This window comes from Dermacentor andersoni, chromosome 3 (genome assembly GCF_023375885.2).
Source record: "Dermacentor andersoni chromosome 3, qqDerAnde1_hic_scaffold, whole genome shotgun sequence".
Classification (NCBI taxonomy): Eukaryota; Metazoa; Arthropoda; class Arachnida; order Ixodida; family Ixodidae; genus Dermacentor; species Dermacentor andersoni.
The window spans coordinates 10,277,851-10,294,239 of record NC_092816.1 but is presented as its reverse complement, the minus strand read 5'-3'; the positions used below and the strand labels follow the sequence as shown (position 1 = coordinate 10,294,239).

At 47.5% G+C, this 16,389-nt stretch overlaps 1 protein-coding gene across 1 annotated transcript in view; it reads right to left on the bottom strand.

Annotated features, from left to right (window-relative positions):
• The window catches only part of LOC126520776 (uncharacterized), a 171,600-nt gene that overhangs the window by 97,136 nt on the left and 58,075 nt on the right, over window positions 1-16,389 (bottom strand). Inside the window, exon 3 of the mRNA XM_050169555.3 lies at window positions 10,234-10,370. Within this exon, the coding sequence (XP_050025512.3) occupies window positions 10,234-10,370 (137 nt within the window). The remainder of the gene's footprint in view (window positions 1-10,233; window positions 10,371-16,389) is intronic.

Genomic DNA, 16,389 nt, shown 5'->3' with positions numbered 1-16,389 from the left:
GCCAAGCCCGTAATATCGCGTCGCTTTCGGCTGAAGATGCACAAGCTGCTCCAGCGGAAGCAAAAAAGGGGATAAATTCCAAACCCGAATCCGAGCTAGGCTCGAGGGATGAAAAATCATTCGAGGAGAGCCTGCCAGCTGACCAGCTCATTGAGAGCGTAACACTAGAGTGTCCAAGTTCAAGCCTGCAGGAGGAGCAAGCTGACGCAAACGCAAGCGAGACAGGGTCGTTATTATCACCGGCCTCAACGAACTTTGATAAGCTCTTACGTGTGTATAGAGAGTCATTGGCAGCCGAGCAAAAGAATGACGAGAGCTTAGCTAAATTAAATCACACAGCCAAAGAAGGCATTGCTAGGCGCAACGTGACGATACATGAGAGGGGAGGATTGTTGTATCGGCAGTACAGAGATCGAAAGGGTAGGATTTTAGATCAGTTAGTCGTACCTACTAAGTACAGGGAGGACCTTTTGAGTCTCTGTCATGGAAATGGGTGGTCCGGCCACCTAGGCATAAACAAATCAAAGGAAAGATTGCTTATGGAATACTACTGGCCTGGCTGTTTCAAAGACGTAGAAAACTTTGTAAGATCATGCGACGCCTGCCAGCGCTCTGGTAAACCAGGTGAGACATGGAAAACTCCACTGAAGGTAGTGCCCTTAATAACAGAGCCTTTCAGACGACTTGTAATAGACACGGTAGGGCCTCTTCCAAAAACAAAATCGGGCTACAGGTACTTGTTTACCATGCTGTGTCCGGCTACAAAGTTTCCAGAAGCAATCCCTCTGAAAGAGCTCAGCTCCACCGAAGTAGTAGACGCGCTTTTGACAGTGTTTGCTCGAGTTGGGTTTCCAGCCGAAATTCAGGCAGATCAAGGGTTAGTATTCACGAGCGCACTGACTTCCACATTCTTGCAAAAGTGCGGGGTAAAGTTAATACACAGTTCTGTCTATCATCCTCAGTCAAACAGTGTAGAGAGATGGCATTCGGTGCTTAAGCGAGTTTTGCGTGCGCTCTGTTACGAGCACAAGGAGGACTGGGAGAACTGTCTGCCGGCAACTTTGTTCGCTTTGCGAACTGTTCCACATGAAGCGACAGGGTTCTCGCCAGCAGAACTAGTGTATGGGAGGACACTCCGTTCTCCACTAAGAATGTTGACAGAGATGTGGAAGGAAAGAGGGGAGAGTCCAACAGTTGTTGAATACGTGCTAAAATTGCTGGAACGGCTAAGCGCAACCCAAGAACTAGTCGGAAAGAACGTGGGAGTAGCTCAAAAGAACGCCAAATTCTATTACGACAAGAATGCGAGGCTTCGTACGTTTAACGCCGGAGACCAGGTAATGATACTCAAACTTTCAAAAAAGAACAAGCTTGAAGTTCACTGGGACGGGCCCGTTAAAGTGTTGCACAAACTTTCAGATACTAACTATGCTCTGAAAATGCACGGTCGCAGGAAGGAGGTGAGGATATATCACTGCAATTTGGAGAAGCCGTATATAGAGCGGAGCGGAGTCGTTAACTATACCATCAAAGAGCGGGATGGCACAAGTACCAAGTTTAAGGAGTATAGGGCGACATCCAACTCTGAAATCGGCCTAGAAGAAGTAGTAGAACCCTCGGTAAGCTCGCACGCTCTAAGACCCGAGCAGCTAGATGAGCTAAAAGGGGTGTTAGGGGAATATATCGACAGGTTCAGCAATCGGCCGGGTAGAACCGAACTAATAACGCATGAAATAGAGCTGACATCAACCGAACCAGTAAGATCAAAGCCTTACAGGGTGTCTCCAAGACAGAGAGAGATTATGGAGGCAGAGATACAGCGCATGCTAGAGTTGGGAGTTATCGAGCCCGCTGAGAGTGACTACACGTCACGGCTAATACTGGTAGAAACCCCTGACAAGGACCCTCGTCCGTGTGTTGACTGCAGGAAGTTAAATGCCATCACTAATGATCAGCTGTATCCGATACCCAACATTGAGGAACGAATTGAAAGAGTTAATGCTGCTAAATACATTTCAACTATAGATCTCGTGCGGGGGTACTGGCAAGTTCCCCTTTCAGAAAGTGCCAGCCGCTATGCCGCATTCATCTCACCTGTAGGCACTTTTCGCCCTCTCGCACTCAGCTTCGGGCTGAAGAACGCCCCGTTTAGCTTCTCTAAGTTAATGAATATTGTCCTAAAAGACTTGCAGGAGTTTGCCTTGCCATATCTGGATGATGTAGCAATTTTTTCGGACAGCTGGCAACAACACGTATCGCACCTCAAACAGGTGTTCTCACGGTTGAGGGAAGCCGGCTTAACGATGAAAGCGGAAAAGTGTAGATTTGGTTGTTCACAGGTTACTTATCTGGGCCATGTTGTCGGCCAAGGCACGAGACGGCCGGCCGAGCTGAAAATAGCTACGATTGGACAATTTTCTCAGCCGCGCACGAAAACAGACCTTCGTTCATTTTTGGGACTTGTGGGGTACTATCAACGGTACATTCCGAATTACTCGCAAATGGCAAGTCCATTAACGGACGCCCTCCGGAAGGGAGCACCGAGTAGAGTACACTCGGATAAAGACAAAGAGAACGCTTTCCAAAGTTTCAAAACGGTATTGGTTTCTCGCCCTGTGCTTCGCGCGCCAGACTACACAAAGGAATTCATAGTTCAATGCGACGCAAGCGACAGAGGTATGGGCGTGGTACTTAGTCAAGTCGGCGACGATAACGAGGAGCATCCTATCCTCTATGCCAGCCGTAAACTAAATGTAAGAGAGGAAGCCTACAGAACTTCAGAGAAGGAATGCGCTTGTTTAGTTTGGGCCGCCCAGAAGTACGGAACGAAGTTCATCTTCGAGACCGACCGCTGTCCTCTGACGTGGCTCAATCAAATGTCACACAAAAATGGCCGCTTGCTCCGATGGAGCCTCACTCTCCAAGAGTACAACACCGTTATATATAAAAAGGGAAAATTTCATAGCAATGTGGATGGTTTGAGCAGGCTAATTTGAATTCTGCGTTTGAGGGTCCAGCCTAAATTTTAGGGTTACTAGTGTTAATTTTATTAAGCCAAGACGATCCCCTCTCATTTAGCAGGATTCCCTCCATGATTGCTGAATTTGTCAGCACGAAATTGCTTGAGAAATTGGCATAGCGAAATGCAGCCTTTTTTGTTTGTGCACTTATTATTATTATTTTTTTTTTTTGAAGCCTAGCGGGTCTAAAGTGGGGGCCAATGCACGTCATCTCGGCGCAGAGCCGTGTTGTGAGGTTCATTTTGCAGTTGCCTGTCCTTGTTGGATGTTTTGGGGCGGTCATATTACACAAGTGGTCGCTGCGAGCCAAGGCATCACCCCCTGGCCACCAGCCGTTCTCTTCCCGCCCAGCGGTTATCTGCGCTAGATAGTCGAGATTTTCCGGGCCATGGAGGCGCTGTTAAGAACGGCCAGCTGCAGTGCAAGTTTGTCAGCCATTTACGCCAGTGGTGGCAACCTCATCTTGGAATTCCGCCGCCAACCTCTAGCCACGGCGTGACTAAGTCGACTTTGTGTCATGAACAATACGCGCATCCTCCACTCTCCGTCGCTTCAGCTAGGATGCGTTCGACGAAGCAGGCTTTGTGCTGAAACCGCCACCGTTACGCTCTAGCCTCGTCGCCGTTGTGACTGAAGGAGTTCGACGAAGCAGGCTTTGTGCGCAACACGACTAACGCCGACCTGATCTGCTACGGGTGGGAGAGTTGACGCGGGAACGCCGACGAAGGCTTCTTCCCACGCACCGACCAAGACGCAAGACAACGCGCTACGCGGAACGGCTCCGAGTTCTACGAAGCCCCTCTGACGTCGGCTCCGGACCATCGCACCTGTGTGTATGCGTGTGTGCGTGTGTGTGTGTAACCCGCCCCGGAGAGAGGCGGCCTGTTTAAAATGACTGAACGAACGTTCGCGTCACCTTGTATCGGGAGAGGACCGAGTGTTTAAAAACAGCTGTTGTGCAGCTGCTCAAGTCACTCTCTCTCAAGCAGTCATGTTAGACTGATGTACTTTCTCAAACAGTCATGTTAGACTGATATAAATACTGTAAATAAACCCTTATTCCTCGTTCTCGATGAGAAGCAGTCCTTCCCTTCATCAACGTCCTCAGCGTGGATAAGTTGGACGACGGCATGGGCCAGCTACCTTCTAATTCATTCCCGACTCCAATCTTGACAACGGATCACGAGCGATGGGATTGAACCCCGAATCATAACAATATGCAACTGTCGAGGGGAAAATGTCAATGACGCTCTCTTTTGTTCCAATGTATTGCGCAGGAGCAGCTGTCACCGGTCGTGTACTGTGAGTAATTGCACCGATGTTATAGCCGCAACAGAGAGCACATATAAAAGCAGGAGTTCTCCAAAATATACGAGGGCGAGACAAATGAAAGTGAGCAAATGCGAATATATGAAAAACGGGGTACTTTATTTAAACGTGGTCTCCATGAGCATTTAGACATTTGTCCCACTGACTAACGAGTCGCGTGATTCCCGTCTCATAAACCTCTTTGGGTTGCTGCTTCAAAATGTCTGTAACTGAATCTTTCAAGTCATCGTCCTACACGAATCTGATTCCGTTTAGCTGTTTCTCCAGTTGCCCCAAAATATGGGTCACAAGGCGACAGGTCTGGGCTGTATGGCGGACGTTGCAGCGTTTCCCGCTTGAACTTTGCCAGTTTTGTGTTAACCACATCAGCGAGGTGGGGACGGGCATTGTGATGGAGCAAGATTACCTCATTCGTCAATTTCTCACGTCGTTTGTTCTTCATCCGGCGTTTCACAATATCGGAAATGATTGATAGTCTCTTCAGGTTTAGAAAATTCGATCGCTAATGGCCCCTGACGATCGAAAAAGAAGTCAACAACATCTTTCCGGCGGAAATGACCGCCTTTGCTTTCTTTGGAGCTGGTGAATTCGAATGTTTCCACAGTAAGCCTTGCCGTCGTGTTTCAGGCTCGTAGTAGTGGCACCATGATTTGTCGCCGGTCACAATTGTAGACAAGAAGTCATCACCCTCATTGTGATACCGGATCAGATAAGTCAAGGCACCGCCGAACTTCTCTGTCTTCTGGCAGTGGTTCAAAATCTTGGGCATCCATTGCGCACACAAGAGTCTATGACCGATTTATTCATGAATTAGGGAGTGAACCGAACCGTGACTTATGTTCACACGCTCTGTCAGTTCATCGATACTTATCCCCCGTTCTTGTCTAATCAGCTCATCAACCTTTGCAATTCTGTTGGGGGTGATTGCACGGGGGCTTTGGCCCTGGTTTGGATTGTCTTTGCAACTTTCACGTCCTTCTTTGAACAGGTTGTTCCAACGCTTCACAGTGGCTAATGGAATGCATTGTTCAACGTACACGGCAGCCATACGGCGACTAATTTATTTTTGGGAAACACCTTCAGCTGTCAGAAAAACACCTTCAGCTGTCAGATTACAGAATCCTAAGCCTCCCCCCCTCCACTCCCCCTGATGTATCGCGCGCGACGGCAGGTGGCGCCCTTCCTCCCCGCTTTCTACCCTTGCGCACGCGACTGAGCCACCGCCGTAGGCTCGCCTATGCCGCCACCACCTCCTTACGCTTTCACTCGCACATACAGCATGCGGCGCGCGGTCACGATGTAATCGCCCTTGGACTTTATACGGAACATGAGGAAGACAACGACGACAGGAATGCGCCTGGGGTGTCCAAATAATTGCCATCGCAATAATATAATAAGAGTATCCGGCAAGTGAAGCGTCCCGTGGGCCATTACCTTACGCAAAATAAGAAGTAACAAAATCGAGCAATTTTTCTTTTGTGGGGCGGGGGCGCCGAAAGGAAAAAAAAACGGGAAGGAAAGCATGTTGGCCACAATCTAACGTCTACTTTGGGCACCTATAATGTGGCTACCGAAGGAATATCGAAGAAAACATGAGGCGCTTGGTCCACAAAGAAGCATGCGCCTACTGTTCGGCATCCTACACCGGCGAGACAAGACTTTCCCGAGTGGTCGCGCTCAAGCGAACGCGTTGCAATCCGTCGAGTATCCACAGTGATGCCAGCGAGCGAGCATTGATTCTCTTTCTCATCTGATAGCCGGAAAGCGTCCAAAACTCTGCCAGGCCAAAATCCACTCGGCCAGAGAAAAACGAACGCGCACCGAAGTGCGCCGCGCGGTGGTCGGGGCAAAACGTGAAAAACGCATGCGCTTTGGCTGGCTCTGGCAGCCCGCGGGTAGCGAGCACAAGAAAATTGAAGCGGCTCAATGCGTCCTCGTGAATAAAAGTCAAAGTAGAAAAATGAATAAGAACGTAGTTACCTTTTCTTGCTTTAGTGTCTTAACATGGATGCTTTGGCGCAGGTGAAAAACATGTTGGTATTCTTTTCTGTGACATGACAGCACAAATGAACCACCACAACGCTTCGATTAATCGGACCTCGCTGCGTGCTTTGTCAACTTCTCTGATAGCTTGTCGATTTGGCTTTTCTCGTAGTATGGTCCGACCTACGACTTTAGAGAAGTCAATGCACCTATGGCGTGAAATTGTTATAACATTAAACCCACAAAGTTCCAGAATTGCAAATCTAAAGCACGACTTTGGAAATGTCAGTGCACCTTTCGCATCCAAAGTTTAGAAGAACGTTATGACCACAGAGTTTCGGAATTGAAATTCGTGTGCTGCGCAGATTCCGCGGCCTCCGCGAGATGCCGCGACAAGCCCGCTCGCCACCAGACCACCCATGAAAATTTGTGCTCGGATGGGGCTCCTTGCGTCATTTGACTCCCGGTGCATGGGCGTTACCGCGAAATCGGGCCCGAGTTCGCAATGTTCGCGCTGAAATGTCTTTTCGAGTGTGAAATAGAAATTCTAGACAAAATCCAGAACGATTTCCGGCGCCGGGGGTTATTTTGGTCGGCAGTGCATGACAGCCCGAAAAAATTTCGGGAAGGGGTGTGGCTGGAGCCCCATAAACCTCCCTCCCCTCTGGCTACGCCCCTGGTGCTTTGATTTACTATACTGCAGGTTATGTTGCACGAAAGATCATTGCCAAAAACTCTTGAGCCCAGTGTGCAGGCTGCCTTTGCGTAAGCGGAAGCTAGTGCCGACGCTGCTTCATATTTAACTACCCATTTTGACAATGGAGGCCTTGTCTATCCTAGTCAGGCCTTGTCAACCGCGGTGAAGGCGGTTGACAAGATCTCACAGCGGTTGACAGTGCCTTTCACAGCGGTTGACAGTGTTAACCGCTGTGAAAACAAAAACAAATTACATTACATGTAGCGAGTCTAGCTGATTTTTCAAGTCAGCTGCAGACACTGGCCTTTTCCCAACTAAGGTGCCCAAAGAATGAAAAAGCAGCTTCGACAGCAGTTGTAAAGTTCTTTGTTCTCTTGAGGTTTCAGTTTTTTGTAAAAGGCATTAACAAAGAGAGGAAAGCGCAAAGGGAACGGCAAAAGCTTCTTAAATTGCGTCACTGCCACTAGATGTGTACCTTCTTCATGTATGTGAACATTATGTCATCTCAGCCCTTTAGTGCTGTCTTGTGCCTGCGTTTGACTGTTGTTACGCTTGAATAAAATATTTGTTACGCTTAAATGAAAGCTCTGTTTCGTATTTTTGTTCACGTATATCAGATATAGAAAGAAAAGTGCACGTGTCTATCAGGTACAAAAATTTTTAGTACACGGAACACCTGCAGTCAATTTTACAGGCTAACTTATTTACTTATTATCATACCCTCGGTGCCCAATGGGCATTATGAGGGGATGGGTAAATAGTTTACAAACAATCAAATACATTCAGACCTATGAAGACAACAAAAGATAAACAGACAGAAACAACAGCAAATAAAAAGAAAAAGAAACAGCAGCGAAACAGCAGCGAAAACGCGAAGCAAATGCCTTGTAAAGCCTGCTGTAATCCACCTTAATCCTCCTTAATACAGCTTAATCCCCCTAATCGAACTTAATCCACCTTAACCCGATCACTAACAAACCATTAATTAAATTTGTTAATCCCTAATCATTTCGTATAGACGGCTGGACACGCTTTGGTTTGCTTCTGGCCTTACTTGGGTTGCGTGATATGTTATGTGCTACACAACACGACCTTGAAACATTGAGATCTAAGGCTTTTGCCTTAAAGGGCTTCTCACCAGGTACCATAGCGAATTCGGTTATACGCTGGAACTTGTTACGTGCCCTCTATAGGGAGTGTTCTGCCGCAAAAAGTTTTCAGATCGGCTTATTAACAGCCGAGATATAAATAGTTCTGTGCCGCGAACCCAGGATTTCACAAGGCGAGCTCCACTGCATAGTGAGACACTCTCCAATCGCCCCGTCTAGCCTCCGTAAACGAAATTCCTTCCCTGCGTTCTCCCATACCGAGCCAGGAGTATCGCGTTACTCCTACGTCAAGAGCCTCGCCTTCATTTTCTTTTTCTCCTCGCCTTTTTTTTTTCGTTTTTTGCGGCGCTCCGCACTTCCGCTGACGTTGCGCGCGAGCTGTTGTGATGTCTCGTTTCGCGCAGCGCACGATATTGCGCGCTGTGCACGAGGACACATGACTAGCGGTATAATTTCGTGCTACACGAATACTGAGGCAGAACAAGCGGATCGCAGAGCATGATCGCGTGCTGGAACACGGTAGAAAATGGCATAGTTTCGGTACCTGCGCACCTGACTGCATGAACATGGGAAAAAGCAGACGAAGCGGAAGTACATCTCTCTTGCTCCGGTGCGAAGTAAAAAAAAAAAAAAGCACGCAGGCATTCCGTTTATGCGTTTTATTATTTCTCTAAACTTCGATTCGTCAATTCAAGCAACAGATCATACAAATAACAAATGTTGCCTCGAATAATTCTCAGTCACATGTCACCACGAGCGACGTCACACTGCGGACCCGACCACGTAGGGGCATAGGACGCAACGACGTCACCGTTCGGCTTGGAGCGCGGTTGCCGCGAGAGAAAGTGAAAACGGCGTTCGGATTGAAATTTCAGACCTTCCTGCGGCGCGTAGCGATATAATTCTTTGCAAACACCATCGTTAGCGCGCATTGTATGCTCTGCGCTTGTCAGCTCAAAATGTCCAGACCTGGTGAGGGGCCCTTTAAAAATTACGTTTTCCCTTCGCCAGCATAGAGACACGGAGGTACCCCGCTCGAAGCCGAGCTGAGCTAGCACAAACTTTTCAGGCAAGCGACAATCACTAAAGAGCTCAGTTCTAATCAAAACAAACCCTAATCGGTAATCAGCTGCCCACATTTGAACTGTGCTGCTGCTACGGCTTAGCTAACTTGGCGGAGATGCTCAGAGCAGCGAATGCTATGCGCGAAGCGTGTTTCTTCGCCAGGCCCGAAGGGGTGGTTCAGGACCCCTTTAACTGTCGCGCTTTCCGACTGCAATCAACTTCCAAACGCTCTCGTTTTACAGCGGACACGTGTTGAATTAGGCTGATTGGTGCATTCCGGACCTTGAAGATAATAACGCTAAAAACAGGACATTGACGAGAGTAGACGAACACAGCGCTCACTAATAACCAATTTCATTGCGTGTCGTCCTCAGTATGTACTGTCAGCAGTATTAGGGGTAAAAAAATATTAAGGAAGGAAGACAAACAAGGGCATCAGACACCACTGCCAGTATTACGGTGTCACGTGGGGGTTAAGTATACATGGCCTCACTGTGATGTGACGCGACGAACCTTCGCAGCCTTCGCCATTCATCAAAGTGCAGAAGAATGTCGCAGAGTGCCTTCGCTACATTGCAATAAGCTCACGTGCATATACAGCACGAGACTCCTCAAATATTTGTATTTTAATGCCTGATACTAATCGTACTCCCAGTAACGTTTGCGTCGGCACGGAATAAAATTTATTTTTATTTAACACGCTCTTTGTTTACCTTGGTCTTGGTCCTGTTTATAGCGCTGTTATAAATGTAAGCACCGTATTGCTGCAGCCCTCCCTGAATACGTTTTCGTTGTGCCTCAGCCAATAAAATGTTTCAATTTACACTTGCTCACTCTGTGATGTGTACATGATGTGCGCTCTTTTTGTGATACAATGCTTCGGTGCATCCTGTACTCTCTCTCTTTTTTTCTTGTGTAATTCTACCCCGCGAAAATCCCATTTCAGGGGGAAGGAAGATTGCAGTACTGTCAAGCGAGTAGTAAGTGTAAGCAAATGGGCCGCGGCATGGCCCTGCGAAGGCTGGCTCACTGCTTGGCGAAACCGCTGGGGAAGATGGACATGCCGGGGTTCTCCATGACTACTTGCAGAATGACTTCACTGTCCATGGCGAGCTCCCCCAAGTTGCCGGCCGTGTCCAGGAAGCGTAGTAGGCGCTGTTTGTATTCCTGCGGCGACACCGACGCGGATCAATCATTCCATGTTAGTGTCACATATATTTATTTATTTATTTATTTATTTATTTATTTATTTATTTATTTTTCCGTATAAGTAAGGTTCCTATGCACAGTGTTCTAGCACAGATTATCACATGTGTTCTGACGCCCATCGGCGAAAAGATGTCAGCGGGAAATACGTCTTGATCTTAGAGGGTGCTGAACTATGATCGTTAGAATGGCAAAAGCGGCGCTTGAAAATAGATATAAATTGAACTAGATTCCCACGTTCCGCCCGAAAATGCAGTGGTATACTCTAGTAGTGGAAGGCACACCGTAGAATACAATTTCAGAAAGGCAGCAGGCAAGTGGAAGTCATGCGATAGACGAGAAACAATGCGAAGAGCGCGAAGGGCACGTTGTTTCGCATATTTAGTGTGGGAAAAGAAGCTTGGCGTTTTGTCGACGTAGAAACCAAGATAAAAGTTGCCCATTGTAAGGTTTTCTTGCGAGCTGGATCTGACCACTGGATCTGATTTCATATCATAGATATAGTTGCCGCACCCACAACACGGCTTTCTTTCATTCATTCATTCATTCATTCATTTCCGGAAGTACTATGAACAGCTCGGGGCTTTTGTCACTTCACTAATGCAAAAACCTGATAAAATAGCCTTAGTAACCATGCCTAGCTTCAATACAAATTACTTCAACGCAGGTGTCATGCATCAAATGAGCATACTTAGGGACGATCAATAAGAGTTAGAGGCACTTAAGCCTGTGCATCGAATGCGAAAGCAGTATGACTCTTGCGCGCGATACTTTTCACTTGGTCGTGTGCTCGCACTGGGCAAGGTCAATTTTGGGAGTGGGCCAGGTCGCTTTTGAACGTGGGTCAACTCAATTTTCGAATTGGGCGAAGTCAATCTTGTGGATGTGGGCCACGGCGTCCGTCCGACGCCGTGGCTGTTCACCGTAGGATTCCGCAGTGCGAGCAGCAGCAGGTCCAGCACCGGGAACGGGACGTCATCACTTCATTACGAAGGTTTTGTGACCCTCGGATGTTAAGCAGGACGCTCGCCTGATTTTCCGCTTCATCGAGCATATAATGCTTTCGCATTAAAATTTTGTCAAATACGAAGCGCCCTTTACTTTTGAAGGTGCACCGCGTGGACTCGTTCCGTCTTTGTCGGTGCTTGCACACCTGCCTTGAAGTAACATGATATCTTGATGCCTTAAGGTTCTAAAACGATTCGGCAGACTATTCGCGATCCTTTTACATCCGTAATGAAAGCTACCAGACGCATCCTGAGTGGCAATTAAAATTATATCATAAAATAGTACAGCGTAATCGTGGACACTTGATTCCAGTTTCCTTATGTAAGCTTACTTTTCTCATTTTAGTTGTTTCGCAGGTCGAAAAAAGAAAAGAGGTGAGCAAAGCTCAGTCGATGTTTCTTTTTTACGCTGTTCCAAGGTTTCTAGGCAGGAGGTGCGGTACACGTCTGTCACAAAATTTTCTCATCATCATCATCAGCCTATTTTATGTCCACTACAGGACGAAGGCCTCGCCCTGCGATCTCCAATTATTCCTGTCCTGCGCCAACCGATTCCAGCTAGCACCAGCAAAATTCTTAATTTCATCACCTCGCCTAGTCTACTGCCGTCCTCGACTGCGCTTCCCTTCTCTTGGCACCCGTTCTGTAAGCCTAATGGTCCACCGGTTATCTAACGTGCGCATTACAATGCCTGCCCAGCTTCATTTGTTTCTCATAATGTCAATTAGAATACCGGAGATCCTTGTTTGCCCTTTGATCCACACCACATTATATTCCTGTCTCTTAACGTTATGCCTAACATTGTTCGTTCTCAGTGCTATTTAAAAACGCGTCACCGATAGCTGGGTTTTTTACATTATGGCGATCAAAGTTTCCCATTGAAGGATGCGTACTGAGGACTCATATGCTAAAAAGGTTAGTTTTATCACCGCCCTTGACAAGATGAATGAATAGCTACTGCACTGCTGGACTTCGCTGAGAAGTCGGTAATATCATGGCACCAAAATTTCGGAGGGTGCACAACTATCCACATCGCAGGCGAAATTGCGTTGGTTTACATTAGCTCCGGTGTGAATATGTACTCAACCCTTTACGATCACATAAAACTAAGAAAAGCTCAGTACACATTCATTCATTCATTCATTCATTCATTCATTCATTCATTCATTCATTCATTCATTCGGGTCTCAGAAACACACGAAGGTTTTCAACAAGTGCAAACAGAAAAAGAAAGCAAGAAAAGCACTACAACGAAAAGGACGAAGTTATAGTAACGATTATTCACATATTTCTTCTTGTTTTACTTTTTTATCGAATGGACAGAGAAAGTAATTCTAAAATAATGCTTACTACTAGTTCTCCTGGCACATGCTCTTGTTTATTTATGGCTATTATAGGGACGCGTAAATATTCATGTTCCTAATTAAGCAATTAGGAAAAAATATGAAAATTCAAGTCAATACGACATTTCCGCGTGTGCGTACTGAACACAGAACATCGGCGCGACGCAAGTCTTGCGACTGTGGCAATTGTTCACGTTGCCTCGCGACCACCGCTAGCTTTTGAAAATGGAGGCGCGACAACGTCCTTACGTCAACGTCATTGTCGTCCTTACGACAACACCCTTGCAAGGACGACGTCCTTGCAAGCGAAAGAGTTTACGATCGATGCTCGCACAATGAAATGTAATGACCGCAGAGATAATTAATGCCGCGATATTGTGGCGAGCGTGCGCCCTCCATCTGTGCCTCCGTGCGAAGCACAGAGTGCGCAATGTTTTATCATGATAGCAATCATTGGGGCACTCCAGGCGCATTTTCGCCGTAGCCGACGGCGACGCCGTGATGTTCTGTATAAATTCCAAGGGCGATAACCCCGTCGCTCAACCTGGCACGCGCGAGGCAGAAAGCGGAGAGCAAGCGCGCCGTCTTCCGTCGCGCGAACGGCCGTAGGGAGTCGGCAGGGAGGCAAGGGGGGTGGCGTTGTGCTCCGGCAGCAACTGCACATATCGCGACGGGGGGGGGGGGGGGGCAAGGGGATCTGACGATCGCGACTACCTCTCGACGTATGGAGGAAAGCGGGGAGGCAGTGCGGGAGAGAGGGTGGGCGGCTTCGACTCCGCCAACATGTGCGTACTTTGCGCGCTCGCCGTATCTCGAAAGGGGTCTGCAGTCGGCTCATAGCTTTGTGCGCGCTGTGTTCTCGCCGCTCTCGAGTTGAGGCGATAGACCGCACGAAGGTCGCTTCGCTCGCTGCTGCTGCCGCGCTTGCTCACACCAGCGTTTTGACAGTGAGTGTCCGCGCTCATCGAGTGTAATGTGTGCATGTTTGCTTGCGCGCGCTGACATCACGCTTGTTAATTCATTTATTAAGCGAATGTTTCCATGTTAATACGGCCGATAAAACTACTATCCTTACTTCGTATAACTGTCTACCAAGTTGCTATCGCAATAGATGCTTCGCCTTCTGGGTGAAACTGCCACTTTCTTTTTATCCAAGTAGTCACAGTTTATACTTCAGCCAGGGATTCATAAGTCCCAAGGCTGTGCCTCAGTTTGTGATGTCCACAAACTCTAAAGGATATCGGGGATATTTTTATTGTTCCATACATACCGCTAGCCTCCATATGGACGTTGTTACGGGACATGGGAAAATACATTACATCAAAATACGAATGACAAACCTGTACACTTGTTAATATTGCAATTAACAAGAAGTCCTAGTTACCCAGTACAGTAAGGGCATGTGACCTTTCTGATCCTGCCCTCAAAGATGAATGAACAACAATACAGAAGCAGGAAGAAGAAGAAGAGGTGTATCTGTTCGGTCGCTGTTTTTGTGCGGTGCTCTGAGTTTTCTGGTTTTTGGACATTTACGGTTACCATTGACGACGATTGATTAACAAGACGTCGGGCGAAGATTCAACGAGCCAGGCGCCTTAGAGGTACGACATTTCTTTTTTGAGGACCTGGCTATTACCCTGCCGTTACGGTGGTCGGAAGCCGAGAACACCATCACGAGCCTTATGCTCGTCCAAACGTAACAAGCCATATGAATGATGCAACGGGCCGTAATGAAAAGCCTGGGGCCTTGCAAGCGTCACAAAGCTTCATAAAGCCGGCACGTTTGGTTCTCCACAACTCGGAATAAACTTCAGCGAATTCAGGAATAATGGCTGACGGCGAAGCCGAGAGCAAGAAGCCTCGCCTAGAAGACAGCAAGTACGATGACAGAACATCGAATTATGAGCTAAGTGATGAAGAAGAGATGGGTGAAGATGCACCATTTACTTTGGTCACCTACAAGAAAAAGCGAGCCGAAGGCATTCCGGTTGTATTTCGCCCAACAAGTGAAGGTACTACTTTTTGGCAAGTAAATCCAAACCGAGTGTCTGCCGAAATAGTTTCCGCTGCGAAAGAAAAAGTACAGCCTTTCAGGACGAACAGAGATGGAAGCTTCAGTGTCAGCGTTGCTTCCTTAGCGTCGGTGAAACGCCTTTTGATGCTCTCAAGTGTAGGCGGCCTGGAAGTCAAGCCCTTCATCCCCGAGTCATACACGCGAAACGTTGGGAAAGTAAAACATGTGCCTCTGCAGTATACAGACGAACAACTCCTAGACTTCTTGAAAGACGCAGGAGTTATATCGGCACGCAGACAGATATTCCCGCCAAGAAGATGGAGCAGTACAGTCACGTCCACTTCACACGGTAATTCTGACTTTCAGAGACGATCGCCCTATTCCAGGAAGAATTTACTTGGGTTTCACCAGTCACCCTGTCGAGGAATACCTAGGACCAGCACTTCGCTGCTATAACTGCCAGAGATTTGGGCACATGGCGAAAACCTGCCGCAGCACACGTCGATGCAAAATCTGCTCAGGAGATCATGACCACAAGGAGTGCAAGTCACTTCTACAATCTAAATGTGCAAACTGTGCGGGGAACCATGCCGCCTCCTTCTCAGGCTGCCCTCAGAAAAAAGCAGCGGCACAAATGCGTCGACATGAACTAATCCATGGAAGACAACCGCGACGCAATGAACCCGCCCCAAACCTTGAGATTGTTCATCCAGTGCCAGATCACCCACCTCAGCGGGCACCGGAACCACCACAGCCAAGGGCATCAACAAGCTATTCCTCCTCTAGAGAACAACCAACAGTGCAATCAAGAGACCAATCAAGAGGATCACAGTCAAGTGCCCAGTCTTATGCATCAGTGCTACGGAAACCCAGATGACAACAGGCAGAAAGTAATACACAGGAGATCTCCAGTACTCGCACACATTTCTCTCAGCGACCTCACTCATCTACTGCAGAAGTAACACCAGCTAATAGCGAACATATCACAGCATCGGTGACACAACTGATTTTGCCAATGCTTTTCGCAGCTCTTAAGGCAATCCTGTCTGCTCTGCCGGAAGCAAACAACCTACCAGAAGTGAAAGCCTTGTTGCCTCTAGAAGCACTACTGTGTCAACAATCCGGGCCGAAACTGCGGCAGGCAGAGCATGAATAACCGCTACAAAAATGTCTCCATATTTCAGTGGAATGCCAAAAGTCTTCGAAGGAAGTGTGCTGACTTCGCAATACTTTGCATTCAAGAGGCGGGAATCAATGACGACTTTCGCCTCTCAAATTATGTGATATACAAGACTTCTCGTCAAGGTGCTGTTAGCAGAGTGCTCCTGTGCGTCAGAAAGGACCTACCATCTTATCGAATTCAGTCCAGTGATTCAGACTTCCCGGAATTCATCGCATGTAAAGTATCCTTTGGCAAGCTCTGTATAACAGTGATTAATCTATATCTACAACCTTCAAACCGGATTTCAGTAGAAGCGCTAGTGCATATCTTCAACATAGCTCATTCTAATGTATTTATATGTGGCGACTTCAATGCACACAACACCATCTGGGACAGTGATCATTGTGACGCACGGGGTAACGTTATTGAGTGCGCCATAGATAAATGCAACTTG